Below are 22,029 nucleotides of genomic sequence, written 5' to 3'. Positions count from 1 at the left end.
ACTGTGTCTTAGCCACTGTATTTTATCCCCCTTGACTTCACAAGTTAAAATTCTACCTTCAGAAAAATACATTTTTGACTATACAAACTTGTTGAACCTTCCCATAGCCCTATGGCTCATTTTTGCTTGTCAGCTTCCTTTTTTGTTTGGGATTATGCTGCCTCCTGTTACACTGTTATGGTTGCTCAAGTAGCCTCCATGCTGAGTCTAAGGATTTTAATTTCCTCACTTCTGACTTTAGGGTCTTTTTAACTAGCTTCCTCATTTTTTGTACAATCTCTCCCCTGAGGATGTTGAAGTTAATTATATTGTGGTCACTATTACTTAGTGGTTCAACTTTACTTACTTTATAAACTAACTCCTGTGTATTACTTGAGAGGCTTTTCTTGACTTAGTTCTTTATAGCTCTGCGATTACAACAACTAACATATGTATCAAAACATTCTTAACATCCCAGCAGAACCAACTGGAAAGCCTAGAAAAAGGCAAGTGCTTACAGGGGAATTAATAGCAAGGACCAGGAGCACTAACCCTGCTGAAATGCCACCCAGCCTTCATTAACTGTGGGACTAGAACAAATCAAACCCTTTAACGACGGCTCCATTTGGAGGCAGCAGGACAGGAGCACTCTGGTATCCCCACCTTATAATTTTAAATTATACCACAAAAGTGTCAGAACCAGATTCAAAAGAGCATTTTCAGCAGGACCTTCCCCCCATTTTAGAGAAAGGAAATGTATTTGCTGGCTTGCAACCCTGCCTGCTGCAGTTTACTATTAAAAGTGTCTCCACTGAATTGGGAATAGGTTGGCATTTCCTAGTTCATGGTATCACCTCATTATAACTTGATCTCGTACAGTTGCAGTAATTACATAAATAAAACTGGCTTTTTGCGAAGTATAAAATGAGTGACAAGGTTTAAGGAAGTGCACTTTGGTTTATGTTTGGGGTTTTTCTAACCCCCAATATGGAATGGAATCATTAGCATCAAAGATCTAATTAAAGTAACATCTAAAAATAAAGTAGCAATCTTATTTTTCTGGAACAATACCTATGGTTCCAGAAGAAAGCTCTCCTGTACTGTGAACTTGCAGTCTGCCAAGATTGCTACATGTTTTAAAAAATTAGGTAAACAACAGACACTGATAAATGACAATAAACAGACAATCCCCAAGTTGGTCAGGAAGCCCTGAATTCTTTAATAAAATGAGCAGGGCTCTTCCCCCTCCAGGTCCTGGACAGGAGGCACATCTCATCTGACCTTCTGGGACAAAAGGGAGCACAAACAAGAGCGGACAGGTCTGGAACTTACTCACCCTTGTATCAATCAGGGCAGCATTGCTGATGCCTCCTGACCATCAGTGGGCAATCAGTGACAGGAATTGGGGGGCCACCAGCTCCATTTGCTGGCTGTAAGTTCACAACAGCCACTGGCTGCCCAGAACCAGCTCTGGCCAGAAAGGTAAGTTGGAATGTCATGCTTCAGCAATCACACGGAATTACACTCACATAAAATGAGTATAAATTACATAAGACTCAGGCCCCTACTATTTAATCACTGTTATGCTGTTGAAGATTGTAATAATCTGCATATTTGATCAGTTTTCCACATAGCCATATGAATTAAATCTTGATTTTAACATTAGGTAGCTCAGTTTTGATATCAACACATACTTTCTCATTGTTAAAACAACCACATTACACCACAGAAGTGCTATTTGATGTTTTCTGAATAACAATTTAAAAATAATAGCTTATGACAACATGTTGTCTGATGACAGCTTAATAAGTAGTGGGCCATCAATAGTTATCATGTTCCCCCATCCTATGGCAGAAAGGATAAGCAGATTCCCCCTTAGAAGGGCAGTGAAGCTGACACTGCCAGTGGTCTTTTGATATCTGGTGATTGTAGTGATTATATTTGAAGCCCGGCTCAAAACATGCTTTAATTTTATATAAAAAAGTTGTTGTAATTGCTACTGAAAACTCAAGAAGGACAAACCAGAATTAGGATCCCATCAACTCTGTGAGACAAGGAAAACCCAGAGAAAATAACACAGCTTACACCAACATTTCATACAAGATTTTATTGTTTTTATTTTTAAAAAGAGTGTAACAAAATATAAAATCATGTTTCAAATAACAAACATTACCAAGTTAGAAATGCTATGTTTTATAAATTCCTTGTTCTTTTGTCCATTCATTCGTTTGTTCACACCTTCCTTTCTTACTTCTTTTGTTACCTCTTTCTTTTTCCTTCCCTTCCTTTCATGCTCTCTGAGTTCACCAGCTTAAGCCAGGCACTGCTGTACAAGAGTTTAGTATCATCTGAAGTAAGTACTTCCCTCTGCTCCAACAACTTACGTCTTGCTGTTCTGGATTTCTCCTAAGTATCCTTGTTCTTCCAGGCTCATTAGTAACTTAGAGGGACTTGAATGTAGCAGTCTGATTTACATCAGTGATCTTATTCCTTTCAGCTCAGGAGGGTTGTCTTTTCTGTGACAAAGGCTATCGCACATATGAATAACTATTTTCATACTGGGCTTTTTTTTGTCTGGCTGGAGTCACACCATCATAGATTTTGCCTCACAAACCTGCCTTTGCTTTATAGAGCAATAACGGTGCAGTCAGCACTCTGCCATCACAGCACGGGGAACAGAGAAGAGGAACTTAGGTCAGTTGCTTCTTTTTTATTGGCACATGAAATAGTGTCTTCAACAGCTTCAGAGCAAGAACCAGCCAGGCAGTGTGTTTGTGTGGGAAGGCTGTGCTGTTCCAAGGAGCTACAGCCAGAGGATTTCTGCTGGATGCAAGGAGGGACACACGAACCACCCAGGAAAGCAAATCACTGAGTGGGTAACCCACTGTTATTACCTACCTAGTGCTAATTGAAAGCTGCTTGGGTGAAAATTTGGAGAATGAAATATGTGTGAGACATTATCAGGTAGCACAAACACAGGAGTTGTGTTAACTCTGGCAGCCTGCAGGATGGGGAGGATAAATCTGCAAAGCCAATCCCATCCAGTTAGAATTGTATCAAAACCAGTCAGGACCAGTGCTGCAGCCCCTTGGCTGTGCCTTGGCAAGACAGGTATTTCATGCTTTTCAGAACATTGGAGTGCTCCACCATAGCCTTCCTCCCCTCCTTCTCTGTGTTCTTCCTTTAGTCCCCTCCTGGTACCTTGGGTAACACACACGGGGGTGTTCATGGCCAGCTTGAGGTGCTTTGGGGGTTTTAGTCCCTTGGGTCTGCAGTTAATACAGAAAGCTCTACAGAGTGCTTCTGGCTTCAAACTTGGATTTGCATCAACTTCAGCCAATCAAAGTTGACCTGTGAGGAATATGGCACATGGAAGGTTTGACCTGAACATGACATAGGATGTACAGAAAAACGTGGTACCAAAATAGGTTCCCTTGCAGCCAGTCACGGGTGGTTTCCAAGGACACGTAGTAGCCCTCACTAGTTGCTACCAATATTCATATTTATGTTTTTGTGTATTGATAAGAATCATTTCTTCATAAAAACCTGTTCTTTTCCAGCAGTCTCAGTTGAATAGTGATGGATGATGGACATTGATACTTGGAGGCATGCAAACTATGTAAGACAAACGTGCATCGCTAGAAATAGGGAGGCATTTCTGCTAAAACAGAATGTAACATTTTCAGATATATTGTAGTAATTGTCTGTAAGAAAAGAACTTGACAACCTATAGAAATCTTCAAAACTTAGGGTGTAAATTTTGAAAATGTCAGATAAAGTATGGTTAAAGAAAACATCTTCAATTTAAAAATGCACTTACAAAATGTATTACCATATACAGTTCTAATTTAATTTTACTTTGGTAGGTAATTGTCTCTTTATGAAGAAAATGTGAAGTTGCCATGCTGAAGGCAATAATGAAATATGGGTCTTCAAGACAAAAACTGCTGTTCTTGGCTGGAGAGTGCTCTGAGGCAAAGGTGATGGTAAAAGCTGAAGACATTTATAACAGGAAGAATTTCTGAAATGATAAAAGATTACATGATACAGGCAAACAGAGCAGGTGAGAATAAAAGTGATTGTGGGGAAGATGCTGGCAGGAGACTATGAAAACTGTGCCTGCTTGCACCAAATATGTAACAACCAGCAAAGGGTGCCCACTCTTTTACCACAATACTTCTCTAAGCACTGACCCCTTGATGCTGAATTGGCTATTTCTCTATTATGCAAACAATGGAAATAAGTGAAGAGAAAAAAAATTCTGACAGGAAAATCACTGCACAGTTCAAGACAAAGAATAAATAGTTGTCATGGCCATTTTGCTGGTTTCCCCATAAAATTAAATAACCAATTCTTGTTAATCATAAGATATTCTGATGGGGAAGATGTCATCTGTTGAGAGAAATGTTTGCCATATTTAGATCTCCTTTCACTAAAAAATGAAGAGGTCATTTCAGGTCAATCATCCAGGGCTCTTTTCTTTAGGGGAATGACTCTCCAGCACGGCTCATTATATTAAAGGATTTCATGGGCCTGAGTTACAGCTATTGGTATAATCACAGGTATCAGAAATAAGAATAGTTATTTCTTATTTCTTTGTGAATGGAAAATGAAAAGGTCATTCAGTGTATGGTACTTCAAACACTTGAAAGGGAAGGTATTTTACTGCTTACTTAGCTTTTTAAAGGAAGCCTACAGAGGGTGGAAGCAAGGACAGGTAGCCTGTGAGGAATGCAGAGAAATTGTCTGAAAAGCCAGGGATCAGGGTAGGAAAGCTATAGCCCTGAGAGAATGAAATCTGGCCAGAGACATCAAGGGCAACAAGGAAAGCTTCTATAGGTACATCAATAAAAGGAAGAGTGGGGAAAATGTGGGTCCTCTCAGGAAGGAGAGGGGGACGTGGCTGCCCAGGACGCGCCCAAATCTGAGGGAAGCAGTGGCTTTTTTGCCTCCATCTGCAGCACCACGTGCTCTGGCCACTCCGCCCACCCGGCAGAAGGCAAAGGCACTGGGAGGATGAAGAGCCAGCTGCTGGGGGAGAAGATCAGGTTTGAGACCATCTGAGGAACCTGAAGGTGCACAAGTCCGTGGGAACTGACGAGATGCATCCACAGATCCTGAGGGAACTGCTGGATAACATTGCTAGGCCACTATTCACCGTATTTCAGAAGTCATGGCAATGCAGCAAAGTTCCCTCTGATGGGGAGACAGGGTGCTCAGTCTCACCTCTGTGCTGGGCAAGATCATGGAACACATACTTTTGGAAACTCTGCTAAGGCACAGCAAAAATAGGGAGGCACTTGGTGACAGCCAACATGGAATTGTGGTCAGTGGCTGGGCTCAATGTCCAAGTGGGGACAGTGCTCGGTCCCCCAAAAGCTGCTACTCAGAAGCAGCACTTGAGGCTGAGAAAATACATTAATTTATTGGAGGCTGGGAGAGAATTCTACGTGCATCCACATTCTTACACTCTTCCTTAAACATCTGCCAGTCTCCAGTTTGGGAGACAGAATGCTTTTGATTTAACTCTTTGGTTATGTCCTTATAACTGGATTTTTTTTTCTTTCTTCTTTTTTTTGATCAGTTTTTCTATTTTGTTCTGTATTTGTCATAAATCGGTTTCACTCTGTGCAACTACCACTACAGATTATTGTTTCTCAACTTGTGATGGAAAACAAGTCACTGTAGTCCATTTCCACCCATATAAGTAGGTACACAGGCTGATTTAAACATCTCCCATGTTTCAGGGCATAAATAAATGTCTCTGAGGGTAACCAGCTATCCTAACAATGCCTGGTGAATCCCAGTTTGGGAGCATTAAGAACAGGCTTTTCTCTAAAGCAACATATGGGAACACTTGCAATGTTTGCAATGACCTGATCCATAACTCACGAGGCTTATTGTTTGATAACCACAAGAATTACAAACTTGAGGCTGATGGAATAATTTCTGCTTCACATTTAGGAAATATCTTTAATAAGCTTTCCATCAGTTTATAAACATTGGTAGAGATTTTCCTAATATTCAGCCACTGAGAAATGAGGAAAAACGCACATGAACATTATAATCAATATTAGTCAGGTAGCAGGATATTCTCTTTCAAGGCATAACCTTTTAGATGAAGCTTTACTATTGATCTCTAAAGTCAGCATTTTCCCCCTGCCACTCCCACTGGCTGAGCTGCAGCAGGGACAATCTCCCCAGTACACTCAGGTTACAGGATGCTCCAGAAGGGCTGTCACCGCAGGAGAGGGAACAGTAACTGTGTTCTCATGTAGATTGGCTGCTGGGGGTGTGTTACAGATTAAAATACGGGCTCAGCCACACTCCCCAAATCCTTCCTGGAGTGCACAGTATCAGACCTCTATTTCTGTGGTATTGAACTAAGACTTTCGGGTCAATCTGGAAGCATCCTAAGGCTTTCACCAAGCTTTTAATTCCTGGATTATTTTCTTCTGGCTGAAGTTTCCCTTCTGCTTCCCTTTTGTTTGCTATTAATGCTCCATCTCTTCTGGGAGGGCGATTCAGAGTTAATCAGCTCATCTATTCTGAGGCAGTGCAGCCCAGGCCAGGCCAGCAGGCACTGCTGGAACCCTCGGCTGTCCTCGGGGGCTTCGCTGTCCCCGCTGCCCTTCACTGGGACACAATTACCACCGACCACCAGGCCACCTGCAGACAGGGGCACCAGCAGCACGACAGCACAAAATGGGACCTGGGGGACCTAATGAGCTGCTTGTTTACATAAGTACACCAGGTAAAGCAGGGGGAAAAAAACACTCCACAGCTTGGAACACAAATTAGGCAGATAGAGAGAAGAACTCCCTGCGCTTGAACAGCAACATCTACATCACGTTTAACATTTTTGTTTTCCCGTCGGCTTTTGCACAGAAAATACAGTTTTCACGATTTGAATAAATATTTAAATATTCAGCACCTATTTAGTTGAAATTTTGAATGAACGCTCCTATTTTATTATTGACATTTCGAGAGTACAAGCCGTGTTCTGTACTCTGCATTCTGGAATACATCTGACTTTGCTTGTTTCATATATACAAAATAAAGTGGAGTGCACATACAAATTCCATATTGAGAGTCTGCTTTATCCTTTAACTAGAATAAATTCTGGACACTCATCCTCTTGTCACCTTTCTGGTTTCCTCTGACCTTGCATTACCAGATTTACAAGCTCACATCTGTTTTATTAGGCACTCTTTTAAACCGGAGTTTCCACAGAATGAATTTGCAATGCTCGTGTTGCCAGACCCATTACTGCATCTTCTGCAGCAAGGACAGAACCTTATCATTTCCATACACACTCGCATTTATTTTTATTAATCTAACTCCTCTTTATTAACTGTGAGCTTGAGGTAGGTCATCCTCTTCTAGAAACACACAACCATATTGTTTTCAGACTGATTGTCTCATGCTTATCACATAACCTATGTGCCTGTAACACTTCCTGTTCAGAAGTTCAGGCATACACCTGCACAAGATCCAGGATCAGTCACCTACAAAATAGATATTTCACCCAGACATATTTAAATGAAGTTACCAAACACTAATTTTGCAGCCATTTTTCCTGGCATTTGTTAGTTATCAACCACTATCAGTTAGTTCATCCACCACCTCAGCTATCCAGTCCAGTTCTCAAAATCCAACTTTTATACCCCATTTTCCCCCCATTCTGGGGTGAATGCATACTTGTTAACCACTCATTTACTCCGTGAGAGGATTTAAATTGCTCATTTGAATCACCCAGCACTTTAATCCTTGGTATGTCCGGTCTAAAAACCATCAAATATAAACCAGCCTACTACTCTTGCACACTACATCATCCACATTAAACATTCACTAGATCTGTTCATATTAATAAATCTACCAAATCCTTAAAATGCACACTAAACAGAACAGAGCAAAACTAAAACTGTGAGTCTGTGGCTTTACCTCTTAAGGGCAATCCCTGTTCCAAAAAGGGTGAAGAAATTTAAGAAACTCTCTTAGCCACTCCCAGAATGTTGTCATTTCACACCGCATCAGCTTTGTATTTACCAGCTTCCCTATTTTTTTCCTCATTACTGACCATGGGGTTTTTTTTGCTTTTGTAACCAATTTTAACGACATTTTTATGAACTTATCTTCATTTGACCATTATTGGTATAACCCCTAGTGCACTGACTGGTTCAGTTACAATACTCATGGTCTGAACACAGTAATTTCGGTTACAAAGCTACTTCACATGGCTGCGGGTATTGGTGTGTGAGGCAGGGAACAGCAGCCCAGACCAAACAGTAATTCAGGACAGGGCACAGGTCCATCCACACCACTGCTCCAGGCTGAACACCGAGGGCTGACCTGACACCCAGCTCCTGTGGCAGAGCTGTGGGTGGAAGCACCTCATCCCGAGTACTCAGACTAGTGCTAGAAACACTCCTCCTCATCTGCCCAAACATCTCTTCGACTTACTGTAACTGTGAACAAATCCTCCAGGACTTTTTGCATAAATGTTTAACATGTTTTATATTTACTACTTGAACGAGGGTGGTATGATTTCTCCTACCCAGCCTCTCTGGGGAGCAAATGGGATATTAAAGTATCTCAAACGGGATATCCTCTCTCTCTCCCATCTTTCTAGCTGACCAGACTCCTCAGCCAAGCACTTGGCTTCCACAGTGATTTGCAGTTTAGAGGCCTTCTTAAGCCAAATTTCCATGTCTTTCATTCCTCACTGCAGATCACCCCCAACTCTAAAAAATTAGAAATTTCTAAATTATGTTAGAAATTTTCCAAACCTTCCTGAAAACTTCTTGTAAAACATGTTTAATAAAATCGTTGGGTACCTGTTCTTGTTGGCCAACTCCAACACGAGCTGTCTGTCTGCGGTTTTTGAGTCAGCACGAGCCGTGTTTCCAGCAGACTGCATTCCATCTCGCCTGCACTTTCTGAGTAGCCTCCAGTCCCCTTTATGACCTTGCTTGGGCTGGTGATCCTTTCTAGGTCTTTCCTGGTCTCCGTGCCCAGCAGTGCACAATGTTCTGTCGCAGCTCTGCGAGGGCAGCGCTCACCGCTCCTGTCTGCGCCTTTTTCCTCTGGCTCCTGCAGTCCCCGGGCATCGCATGAGAAGCGATACCTGGGCTCGGATATGCTGGCAAGGCCTGTCCGAAGGTCTCTCATGACTCGGTCCCACTGGCGGGCAGGGAGGCGAGTCCTGCCCAGCCCCGGGTCATCCGGGCCGCCCTTCAGCTGCTGAGGAGCCCTGAGGGGAGCGGGTGCATCCTGCCTAAACCTCCATGAGGGGATCGGGGCTCCCGCCCAAATGTCCCTGAGGGGAGCGGGCCCGTCCCGCCTAAACCTCCATGAGGGGATCGGGGCTCCCGCCCAAATGTCCCTGAGGGGAGCGGGCCCCGGGCGGGGCGGGAGCGCCCAGCGCTGCCATCGCGGATCCCCGGCGCTCCCGCTCACAGAGCCGCTGGATGGGTCAGGCTGGAAGGGCACCCTGTGCCTCCGCTGGTCCCACCTCCCTGCTGCAGCACGGCCATGCCGGCGCACGTGGCACAGGACTGCGTCCAGACGGTTCTGGAACATCCCCAGCGAGGCAGACTCCGCACCCACTCTGGGCAATCTGTCCCAGCGCGCGGTCACTCGCACAGGGAAGAAGTTCTTCCCCACGTTCAGGCGGGACTCGCCGTGCACCACTTTGTGCCCGCTGCCCGTTTTCCTGCCGCCCGGCACGGCGAGCAGAGCGCGGAGCCCGCGCGGGCGCTCCCTCAGCCGCGGCCCCGCCGCACTACAGCTCCCGGCAGCCCCCGCGCCGTGACTCGGCCGGGGCGCCGCGGCGCGGGCCGGGATGGAGTGAGGGGCGAGCGGCGGACAGAGCGCGGCCCTCGGCCCCCGGCCCTGCCTCGCTCCACACGGGTCTATGCGGCCCCCCGGAGACCATGGGATCCAGGATCAAGTGAGTGCCCCCCGCGGCTCTGCGGCCCCGCTCCGGGCCCTCGGCAGAGCGAGAAGGGGACTGACTTCCCCGCCCTCCCTGCGCTCCGGGAGAGGCCGCGCGGGCGGGACCCCGCCGAGCCCGCGGGCCCCGGGCAGGGCGAGGAGGGGGACAGGGAAGGGGCAGAGCGCTCCCGGCCCGCGGACCCCCGGGACGGGCAGGACGGGCCGTGAGAGCCCGACCCCGGCGGGACCCCCGGCCCTGCCCCGGGAGGGGCGAGATCCGGCCGTGCCTCACACCCACCCCGGCACCGCCGCCCGCGGGGCCGGGCGGGGAGCGCAGCGCGGCGTTATCGCTGCGGGCCTGGGCAGGGCGGGGGTGCTGCGCTGGGAACATCTCCACGGCCGGCACCGGCGGCGTCCGGGGGCGTGGAGCGGTCCAGGGAGCTCAGAGCTCTTTGGCCAGGTCAGAGTGCGCTCGTGGAAGCACCGCGGTCTGTCCGGGAGACCTTCAGACTGCATCAGCAGAGGGGCTTGGGGGAAGGAGAAGAGTGGTTCGAGTGATGGATGTGTTGGGCCTGCAGATCCATGCTCTCAATGTTTTTTTAGTTTTCAAAAAACTGGTGGTTGATTTATTGGTAAGCCCTGTTGGTATGTTTGGTATTGTCACGTTAAAGGTCTCAGTTCATTCATATGCCATTTCCAGGAAAATTCAGTTCCTCCGAGACAGGCAAAGGTGTAATGAAGCCATCACCAAGCAGGGAGTGCTGACATCTCTGTGTGTGAAAGGGTAATAAAGGGGAGAGACCCAGTCAGGTTCTGGTTTATTCAGCAGTTTCAGCAGGTGCTGTTGAGCAATTGTTCTTCCTTCTTGACAACGGTGATCTTCAAGATTACCTGGAGCTTAACTTTTCCCTTCTTTTGTTTAACTTGAATACAGGACTAGAGGGGACATAGTTTGTGTGATGACACATCTTCATGTTCCCAAGCCCACGGGCTGGATAGACTTACATGTGTGTTTGTTCAACCAGGTGTTTTGGGAACATGTAAGTGGATAATGAGTGTTTATAATGATGGCACTGAGGCAATTGGTTGGTTCCAGAAAGCCTTCCTTCCTTGGGCATACTGTGGGCATGAGCTTTGCACTTTTTTGGCATATGTGTTCTCAGCTGTTGCTACAAAGAAATCAAAGCTTTAGAAACTAGTGAAACTCTTACAGTCAAGTACAGGTCTAAGACTGCTGGTATTTTTGGCAGCAGAGCAGGCTGTATCTCTAACCTGTGCCTTCAGATCTTACAATGGTCACCCTTGCTTGAATCACTTCAAGTTCCTGATTCAAAATGACTCCTTAAGATGACCTTGTCTTAAATCTGTTCAAAGGTTGATACTTACTTTAAAGGCAGAGGGGTTTTGTGTGCATACCAAATTCATAAGCTGTGTTTACCCTCTTTGGGTTTGTGATTGCTAGTTGGAATTCAGCCTTTGAGTAGACTTTGCTGAATGAGAATGCCATCAGGCAGGGGAGATGCTCCAACCAGAAACTGGTGTCAGGGAGGAGACGTAGCCATTAGAAATGTTTAGTGCAGCCAGTGGACTTTAGGACTTTTCTGTGCAAATTCCTTCAGTGTGAACTTGTCTTTCAAGATTGCAGATAAAACCCATGTCTTTCCCAGTTACCAGGAAAACACAGGTGATAACCCCAGATAAACACTGCTTTTCATTCTTGGACTTTGTGAGACAGCATTTTGGCCGTTGAGTGATTAAGCAACTTTGCCTTGAGCTACACTTAATAAATTGCTTTTTTCTGTTTTGGACAGAACACTGTGCCCAACTAGAGTAAGGGCAAAACTTCAAACCAGTCTTGAAGTATATTAAGAATGAGAGAGCCTGTCTGAGTAAGAGGCTTTTTTGGTTTGCTTTTCTGAGCTGGATGTTTAATCCAGCAAAGATTTTAAAGTTGGTAAGTAGCTCCCTTATTGGGGCATGTTGGGAATGTGACTGAGAAAACTGTTTGATAATTGGGTGTGCTGAGGGATATCTCCTTTAGGGGTGTCACCAATATGTGCTGGAGCCCCAGTAAAAAATCAGTACTCAGATCTCTTGCTTCTTGCAGCCGATTGATAACTGTGAGGATTATTACACTCTTGGCACGGGATCCCTTGCACACACTGTGATAGACTCTGCAGGGAACCCGGGCATATCTGTCAGTGAGATTGCTGATGGGTGCATAATAATGAGTCATCTGAGTGAGAGATTGCTCAGAGAAAAGTATCAGTGGCTGCATCAGACTGAAGTGAAAGAAATCAAGGAATTGCCAGCAGTCCTGTGAGCTCTTGGCTTCTGTATAGCTGCAGGCGAGAAAGCAGGTACGGTGAGTGTTTGAGTGTTGGGTTACAGAGCTGGGTTAATCTGTGTAGGAGCCTGGCCCAGAACGTGCCAGCGCTCGTGCCAGCCAGGGAGGGAGGATACAGGATACAGGATATAGGATAGCAGCCTCATTAACCTGCTGTATCACTGCTCCATAGCCTTTGTACTCCACCTTCCAGGACAGAAAGGATCCTTGCTTTCTTTGTTTTAAATAAGGTGTCAGTAGCAATCTGTTCAGCAGAATTCCTCCCCCTGTGACAACGCTGGGCACGTTCCTTTCCAGGGGTGGTTGTGTCTCACTGCTGACACAGGAGATACCCCATATGCACCTGGGAAAGCTTTCAGATATTTAACAGAAAGTTTGCCACATACTAAGATGGGATATTATCTGCCTGGGGAATACCAGGCAGAAGAAGTTAAATGTATGGAAGTTAATCAAGGCTTCAGTTGCAATCTCTGAATTGAATTAGCCATTACAGATTTCTGCTAATAATTTTATTTCTGCGAGAGTTGAGCAAGTAATCTTGTTACAAGACAACTAATTATCAGGCAGTGTCAGGCTCCTCTCATGCCTCAATTTTTAAGTAGAATGATACTTTCTGTCATAAGTGCTATTACACTGGGAAAAAATGCTCCTGACAGAATTGAAATAGGCTGTAGGTATGTAAGATATGTGCTTCCATTATACAGCTTTGGAGCAGGACTTGGTTTAATTTTATTCTGCATAAATCTCTTACAGTTTGGTAAAAACTAAAATTTTTCATAGTAAAAGGTACATAAATACTTTATATGAAATATTATATTACTTCAACTTAAAATTGAATTTCTTATTGATTGCTTAGAAGTTATTTCTACGTCCGAGATTTGAAGTAATTCATACAAGTGGCATTTATCACAGAAGCATTATTTCCTCATACAGCTCCTTCCTAAATTTCTATTTACAAAGGAGTATTGCATTTCCTCCTGAAATTATCCAGTTCTCAAATAAATGAGTGTGGTGGGTTGACCATCTCGGGCAGACCCAATACAATGAGGTACTTATGTATTTTTACTTATGTATTTTTGTACATATGTGTCCTATGCTTTTTCTTTTTTATTGCATCTGTATATTCACTTGCTAAGTGACTGAGGGTCTGTAAGTGATTTTGGGGAGGAAAGCAAACTCAGAGTGTGTGTTTAGGGCTCTGCTGCTGTGGAGGGTTGCAGGGGGTTGAGGTCTCAGTGCGAGGCACAGGTGGCATTAGATGTCTGCAGGTCAGTTTAATAGTCATAAAAGTGGACTGCAGAATATACACATTATGATCATGTTTATGCTGTATTTGCAAACTGTATGAAGTCTCACAGTGACTTGTTTCCCTAATTCCACTGCAAAGTTATAAACTATCCCCAGTCCAACAATGGCTTCATTCTCATACTGAGGTGTTGGTCGCTGAATGCAGCCTTTAATACCGAGTTTCTCACTTGGCAAAGCTACCTCAGTTTCACTGTTCACAGAAATCAATGGACATTTGTCAGGGAAAATTAAAATACAAAATGTAATGTCTTTTTGTCTGAAAGTTTTGGTGTAGTCTGTGCTCCTGCCAGCTGTGTGACACAGTGCTTTCACTAAGGAACTGGAACACGGGCTCTAACATAATTCTAAAAGGGTGTTTGTTATTTTAACCATTAGCTGTAAAAATATTATAAAATTCATAAACTTTTAATTAAGGAAACAGGGTGCTAAAAATAAAGACATAGACAAGGGGGGTATGATAAGGCTGCACAGCAGTGTGTGTGAAAGGAAAAACACATTTCTGCGGCTATGGGATATCATTCCATCCTCATCCTGTACCAGGATTGTTGGAATGTGGCTAAACCCCAGTATTTGCAGCAGATTATGGGCAGCAACTCGAGTAGCACAGTGAGAATTGTGCAAGTTTGTTTTATATTGCACAATAACAGCTGACTTTGGATTTCTCATAACCTACGAATGTAGTTTTCTGAAAAAGAAAAAAACCAGCTACTTAAGACAAATCAGTTGGGAACTGGTGGCAAATTAAATTACCATTAATTGAATTGTGAACCATTGTTGCTCCTGAGAGGTGCTCTGTAAAACTGAGGAGTGTGATCCTGTGCTACTGAAAGCAGTGGGGGCTTTTCTGTCGGTTTAAATAGGTGTGGGGTTTGGCTTAGAGCCACTTGAGTTAGACTAAATGGGCCTGTGGCATGGTTAGAAATGTTTTCCTTAATCCCTTTTGCTGTTAAAGTAGGATTAAAAATAATAGAAATTCTCTGAGGAGTAAGCTGAACTCCTCGACATGTTTATCTGTTTGGTTTCAGATGTTGGGTAAGATGAGTTTAATTTTTTAGGTTACTGTTCAGTTAGGAATTCTGGCATATGTATTTGTGGGTCTTGTCATTATTTTCGTCCTTAGCTGTAAGGGAGTTACAAAATTCACAGGTTAATTATACCTCAGCAATTTTCTAATGTTAGATCGTTTGCATTAACACATAGGAGACAACATTATCACTATACAACCATAAATTTGGAGCAGTAATTATGCAATTTTGATTCTTGACTTTAACCGGAAAGTCTAAGAATAAAGTGTCACATGTTCAGACCTGCAAAATCCTTATTTCAGTAACTTAACAATTACAGTGTAATGTGTGATTCTCTTTAATCTCATAACAAATTTCTGGAGTAGCTAAAATTGTTAGTCAGGGACAAACTCAAAATATTCTTTCTTATTTAATCACCTGCTGCCTTTGCATCCTCATTACATTGTGAAATGTAATTCCAGAGCATCACTCACGGAGTTACATTAGCAAGGACTGAAAATATACACTAAATGGCTTGTTTGTTTGTTTTGAAGTAATATCATCAACTTTTTACTTTTAGTACTGGTGTATTTATAAATCTTGCACAGAGTATGTCTCTTTCCTCAAGCTTTATTTATGTTTTGTAGCTCAGTTTGGTGTTGGTTTTGACTACTGCACGTATTTCCTTGCATCTGGCAAATTTCTGGATTCAAGGCCCTGGAGTCTCAGGAGGCCAAACCTTGTGCATTTGTAATATTGTCCAGCTCGGCCTTTTTTTGACAGAGATAGAAATATTTTGGCAGGTATTAAGAAGGGGAAGTGTCTTCATCCCAGATACAGCTGCTTAACTTTCTCAGTGGTGTGTGCATGAAATGACTTCGCCTCCTCTTGGCTGCAGCTTCTTTATTTTTCCTTCTTCCTGGGCAAGTAGGTGTCATGAAGTTGAACTCAGGGGTCACAGTAATGAAAACGTGAATCTGGGTCGTTTGTTCCTTGTTGGACAATGTGACTGTTTTCAGTTTGGTGAAAAGAGTATCCAGGATTTTTTTTTTTTCCTGAAAAAAATCCCTGTGTTTAGCACAAAGGTGATTTAATTTGTCATTTGGAAATAAAGGTGAGGTGAAAAGAACTTGCTTTTCTGAGTTGCACATGTGATAAATGTACTGCTGTGGGCGAGAACTGGCCTAACCTGTCTCTGTGTGTGAGCCCCATTCTGACAGGTGGGATCAGGGATGGGGTTCCCTGGCTCTTGTTGTTCCCTGTGTGTTCCCAGAGTGCTCTGTGACTGTGGAATGGCAAGTGCACTTAAACCACATTCTCAGTGTGCTCTCTGCTTTTCTCTCCTTTCAGACAAAACCCAGAAACTACCTTTGAGGTGTATGCAGAAGTGACCCACTCAGGAATCAGCTGCATTGGGAAAGGTACTGCTTTGCACTGTAATTCTGCCTGTTTATTGGTTGAAACTGTTGGTAAGAACCATGTTTTGGGAGATCATGAAGTATATTTAATACTGTGCTTTTCTAGCTCTTAGAGATATCCTAATCACTGGTTTTGTGGAATCCTGTACAGTTAGGACTAATAAAGAGAAATTCTTGCCTCTGTCCCTGATTGTGGGCAATTTTCAAATTTCTTTGACTGTTTTGCCCTTTTTTTTGTCTTTTAAAATAGAAATAACTTTCTTCATTAGGTTGAAAAAGTGCTTTTTCAGGTTGGTATTTGCTGCTCATGTAAGAAAGGGGTAGTTAAAAATAAAAAAATGCTCTTAAAACATCTCATGTGGAATTTGTTTTTACTTCCTCTTTCTTACTTGTCTACAGAATTATTTTTATCTACTCCCAGAATTCTTTGATGAAGTGACTTTATCTGGAAATAAGACATGGACACAGCTTGTGATTTGGTTAACTGTTTTTACCAAACATTGTTGTCCTGCCATAATTATACAAGTGTTTTTTTCTGATATGGTTTTTGACAAGTATTCCAGTGTTTATGCTAGAGATGTCCTGTGACTGCTGAAACCAACACCTAAGGGTATTTGTGAATTTTTGCCTGTGCTCTTGTGTAACCTGAGGAACTTGATCAAATAGGCAGGGAAAGCAAAGACTGAAATTCATTTTCCCAGAATTCAGTTCAGTCTCTAGAATGCTACAGAAAGGAGGGATGTCAGCATTAAATAGTTATGATTAGTCAGCATATGCTGAAGTGATATTTCTTTTGTCAATTCTGGAGTGATCACATGGGTGCTGTAGATATGGTGCAATGAACCAAAAGAGACAGTTCTGATATCTCAGGGACTGGAAAGCCCCTTCCCTCCTGCTCTGTCTGCACAGAAGTCCAGGAGCTGCAGCTCTGGCCTGTCCTGCCAGAGCCTCCCTGGGGGCTGGGACTGGAGCACAGGCCTGGCTTGTCCTCCTGCTCTGTGCCATCCCAGCTATTCCATGGAACTGCAGGAGCCCTTTTAATAACTGCTCTTTGTTGCTGCACATCTGACCTGGATTCTAGTGCCAGAAAATCTGAACAAATTTGACCATAAACATTACATTGTACAGTACTAGTGTCTGGGTATAATCTTCTCTTTGAAGTTTGTTTGCATCCCCCTGGAGGGATTAATTCCCTGCTGTGGGAAGGTGGGTTAAAAAGCACGGAAACTACTTTACAGGTTTTTAATTGGAGAATTTAGTATACATTTTGTTCTATAAACCAACTGATTCTGTGGGAGTTTCACTTAGTTGTGTTTTTAGGTTTGTTGGATGTACTTCTAGGTGCAAAATCTTCAGAAATTCTTTTTAGGGAGTAAAAAAAGTTCTAAAAGTTGTTTTTGCAACTCATGTATTCTGAAGTTATTCATTCTCTCTGGGTATTCTTTTAAGAGATTTTTTCCCAACCAATTATTTTTATATTTAAGAGGTGCCCTTTATTCTCAGAAGCCTTAGATTTGTGTATCCCCAAATACTTTGTCATTTTGCTTCAAATGAAGATTGTTTGATTCTCTGCAGTGTCAACTGTACTTAACAGCTGTACCATGTCCCACACGAATCACCATTCCAGAAATGCAGACCTAGAGACCTCCACAGAGCTTCCTTCTGCTTCCTGACTGGCTGTTCTTTGCCCGAAACCCAGGAATAGGGATCAGGTTTTATTTTTGTGCAGTCAGGGAATGTGTGGGACATGGCCAGGAGCAGCTACTGTTAAGAAAAGCAAAATGTATAAAAGGCGTATAAGGAGCAAATTATCAGGCAAGTTTGAAAAACTATTTCTCCCCATTTAATCAATCCCCAAATTAACTAAGACAACTCTTTTTTCAGTCCATGTCTCGTGTAATAGTGCTGTTGGTACTTAAAATGCTCTTAATTCTGATATCAATCTTCTGACCTGGTCTCGAGGAGAATGAATTGCTCCAAAGCTGTAACTGTCCTGGTGTGGGGGATTGTGTGGCTTGTGGGATGGTACAACTTGCTCTGTTTTGTGATTCCAAAGCTTGGGTAGCTGTCATGGACTAACCCCAGCTGGCAGCTCAGCCCCACGCAGCCACTCGCTCCCTCAACCTGGTGGGATGGGGAGAGAACTGCAAGAGGGAAAGTGAGAAAGTAGCAAAGGGTGTTTGCCATGGGAGTGGGGAATATCAGCTGGAATTTAAAGCTTCCACAGTTCACTTGCATCCTGCTGAAATGGGAGGCACTGACTGGTGTTCGTAACTCCCCACGGACAGTAGTGCGTTCGAGTCACGTTACTGCTCATGGAATTCACAGCCTTGCATTAAATGTTGTTTGGTTCATAACTGTTGAAATGGATGAAAACAGCAGTTTCCATTTGCTGTCATATAGAACTATTTAGATTGGAAAAGACCTTTAAGATCTTTGAGTCCAACCATAACCGTGACAGTGCCAAGGCCGTGTCCCCACGCCCTGTGTCTGCACGTCCTGTGGATCCCCCCAGGGGTGGGGACCCCACCACTGCCCTGGGCAGCTGGGCCAGGGCTGGCTGTGGAAGGTTCTCACTTAGTCACCAAGACAGTCGACTGCAGAAGGAAGAAACCTGTTCTGGGCTCTAAGGAAGATGTCAATAAACTGGAACCAGTTCAGTGGGGGGCCGTGAGGACGGTGAGCTGGAGCACTTCACTGGGAGGAGACCAGTGCTGGGCTGGGTCCAGGGAACGGAGCAGCAGCTTCCACACCTGTGAGGAGTTCTCTGGGAGGGGACATCCAGGCTCCCCACAGTGTGCCTGGCAGCAGGACAAGGTGCAGTGACAGGCTGATTCAAGAGACGTGAATGTGTTCACCAGGAGGAGTCACGGATCAGAGCAGGGCACTCGCAGGGTTGTGCATCCCCATCCCGGGAGCTTTTCAAGACCCAACTGCTTCACAGCCTCAGCAAGCTGGTCTGACCTCACACCTGGCCCATCTTTGACAGGAGATTGAACTGGAGACCTCCTGAGGTCCTTTCCAACCTGACTTATCCAATGATCCTAAGGTTTGATTTCTAGAAAGGTAAACTTCAGGATCATCTGGGAGATGTTTTGTATGAGGTACAAAGAGAAGAACTTCATTGCAACCGAAGACGTTGAAAAGACAAACGTTGTTTTATTCCAACCCAGGCAGGACTCTGCCAAACCACACTGAAATGTGGGAACTGAGAGAGGAAATGATCCCTGGATCAGCCTGCTGTGGTCTCGCTGTCCTTTCCCCTCTGGATTGTTTAGCAATGGTGCTCATCTCTGCTCAGCATTGTATGTTTTTGGCACGTGAAGTCTTTGGTGTGCTTTACAATTCTGGCATTCAGTTGTATCTAAAGGCTGTGTTTGTGCTTTTCTTTGTTGGGTTCACAGATCTTACTTGGAAACTTATGGATTTTTTGTACTGAGTCACTTGAAGTAAACGGGATGTCTTTGTTTTGAGAACTGTGAAGCAAGAAAGCTGCAGCTGTGACTGGGAATGTTAAGATGAAAATTCATTATTAAAAATGTGTTTCCATAGGAGAAGGGGATACCAAACCGTTTCTTTGCCCGGTGGTTGTGGTTTCTGTGGCACCTGGGAGCTCCCCTTGGCTAGGTGAAGCTCAGTCAGTGTGTGTGGTTTCCCTGCTCCCACCCTCTGTACGCTGCCTGTTTGTGTTTGCTTTGTCCAGGAGCTCCTTGTTCATCCCTGCAGGCCTCCTGTGTTCCCTCTTTGCAGGATGTGCTGCTCCTGAGCCGGGAGCCTTCTCACCACAAGTGAGAAGCAGCAAACCAGAATAGAAAGAGCAGAGTCTGCATTTTACAGTGACAGTACATGGAATTTATCCAGTGAGAAATCCGTGTTGTGTGTCAGGTGTAAGTATGTCAGGGATAGGAAGTTACAAGTCTGGTGCTTCTCACCAACTCCCACACACTGACTTTCAGGAAAAAAAAATAGTCATGGTTTGATTTTAAAAATGAAATATTCTAGGGAAAACACTGACCAATAGTGAAAGGAATTAGTTTTGATGGTCAGTCTGTGCCTTTGCTGCAGGGTCTTCTCGCACTCACTGGAATTGTTACACATTGGGGATAATTCGAGAGCGAGAGAGAAGCTTTGTGTCAAATACTGCTCTTTTCCTGGATCTCTTTTCATATTTTTAATCTTTGTGTAAAGGAAGGAATCAAAGTGTTTTCTGACACTGTGATTTGTGTTTTTGCCGTGGCATCTCATAACAGTGAAACTTCCCAGAAATGGAGGCAGTAAATTACAAAGAGCTTGTATTGTTTCTTTTACAAATGATAACTGCTTAAGCACTTGAGCACTTCTGGAAATCCAGTTCTAGCCTTTTGATACGTTGTAGGCAAGTGCATTGCAACTGTTTCCTATTTTTTTAACCTCAGCTGAAAGATTGTTTTGGCGGTTTTTTGAGATGCAGAAGTAGAAAGAATCCACTAGCAGTTTTTGTTTAAATACCTTTATAAAGAAAGTGAAAGCTTACTACTTGTGAAATTTTTCTTTTAACTTTCAAAGCACTTTGTGATCTTAAAACTGCTGCAGATCATTCATCAGAAATAGGATGTGACAAATTTAAGGCTCTGGCTGGACCCCAGCCAAAGATTCTCTCTTGTTAGATGGGGCTGTGAGGAGAATTGTAGTCTGACTGTCAAACTGTTCATGTAGCAAAAGAGAATTTGTTAGTCTAAAGTAACCGATCAAAATAGTCTCTGAAGTGAGAGCATTTGAAAGTAAATGCTCACAAGAGTAGGACACCCCCTACACCCCTGTCTGGGAGGACGTACCACGCTTTTGTGTGGGGTTTTTGTGTTCTTGCCAAAGCAGACATTATAAAAGTATGTCAAATCTGTAGCTTTACCATGTAGTGTGCCAAAAGGCCTTTCTCTCCAAGGACCTCATCTTTCATCTTTTTGTGAGTGTAGCATAAATTCTTGCTGTGTGTTCAAGGAAAAAGCTGAAATGGTTTAGTACAGCTAAAGGATTTCTTTCTTGTTTTATTTTTTTAAGAACCGTGGTAAGTTAGAAGCCTAAATGCGACCGTGTGGACAAAGTGTGTGTTAGAGTTTAACAAATGTTCACTGGATTAGGAAAGGAAATGTAGTTTATGCTACTTCTTTTATGACAGAATTTAAAGGGTCTTGCTGTAAGACTCGCCATGTGCTTCTTTCTTTTCTGGAAAACATACCACTAAGTTGAAAAGGGAGATGAATCTTAGAAGGAAACTATTAACTCTGAGGTAGTTTATCATTGTTTGAGTGAAAGGATGAAATTTGCATTTGAATTGGCTCTGAGAGTAGCATGTACTACTAATCTTGTTCCTACTAGAAGCTTGTGAGTAGTTTAAGTACTTCCTTCTTTACTTTTCATGTTCTAGCCTTGGGTTGTAATAGCTCTTTCCCTCCCTCCCCCCCTTCCCAGTAGATCACAAATATATAACTTAAACTAATCGGAGTCCTTAACTCTGCTGGGAGCAGTCACCGTGTGCTCGGCCGGAGATTATTCTGCAGTTGTCCCTGTGGTTTCCCTGGCAGGACTGTCACAGGTAAGAGAGCTGGCAGGTCTCTGTCTCTGCCAGGGCAATCCTGCTGCCCCTTGGCATTACCCTCTGCCCCAGACTGTGTGCTGGGAGCAGGGCAGCACCTCCCGGGTAGATGGAGGATGTTCCTGAACAGAAGCAAAGTTCCTGGAGTAGGATTAAGTTAAGAGTTGGTCATTCAGAAGTTTGTAAACCTTACCCCTGCAGCTCTGAGGGCAACATTTATTTTTGAAGGTGAAAACATGTTGGTTCAAATCTGCCCATTCTGTGTTGAGAAATAAGTAACATGCTGAAGGTTTAGGAATGACAAAGGAAGTGCAGAATTCAGGTATCTTTCCATGAAATAAGGGCTTTCTGTTGAACATGGGCTGGAATCCCAAGTTTCCCTGTCCCATCTTTCCAGTGTTATGTTGCTACACCAAACTTCCTAAAGCAGGATTGGAAAAGTAACCAAACCTAAGTAGATAGGTG

The 22,029-nt window shown here is 43.8% G+C and overlaps 2 protein-coding genes across 4 annotated transcripts in view; one reads left to right on the top strand and one right to left on the bottom strand.

The window, feature by feature from the left end:
• LHX2 (LIM homeobox 2) overlaps positions 1-9,646 on the bottom strand; it is a 50,381-nt gene extending 40,735 nt beyond the window's left edge. For 2 of the 3 annotated variants that reach the window (XM_017810421.1, XM_017810423.1), the window contains exon 1: positions 8,817-9,276. The gene's annotated coding sequence lies outside the window, so the exon portion shown is untranslated. Of the gene's footprint in view, positions 1-8,816; positions 9,277-9,328 lie in introns of those variants that run through there. The other variant, XM_017810422.1, reaches the window with a different exon arrangement.
• Positions 9,647-9,797: 151 nt separating this feature from the next.
• The window catches only part of LOC108495067 (DENN domain-containing protein 1A), a 142,129-nt gene continuing 129,897 nt past the window's right edge, over positions 9,798-22,029 (top strand). The window contains exons 1-2 of the mRNA XM_017810332.1: positions 9,798-9,931; positions 15,925-15,995. Of these exons, the coding sequence (XP_017665821.1) occupies positions 9,915-9,931; positions 15,925-15,995 (88 nt within the window). The 5' untranslated portion in view covers positions 9,798-9,914. The remainder of the gene's footprint in view (positions 9,932-15,924; positions 15,996-22,029) is intronic.

This window comes from Lepidothrix coronata, unplaced genomic scaffold (assembly GCF_001604755.1).
Source record: "Lepidothrix coronata isolate B3197 unplaced genomic scaffold, Lepidothrix_coronata-1.0 Scaffold28, whole genome shotgun sequence".
In the NCBI taxonomy this organism is placed as follows: domain Eukaryota; kingdom Metazoa; phylum Chordata; class Aves; order Passeriformes; family Pipridae; genus Lepidothrix; species Lepidothrix coronata.
This window is presented reverse-complemented; position numbering and strand designations above follow the sequence as displayed.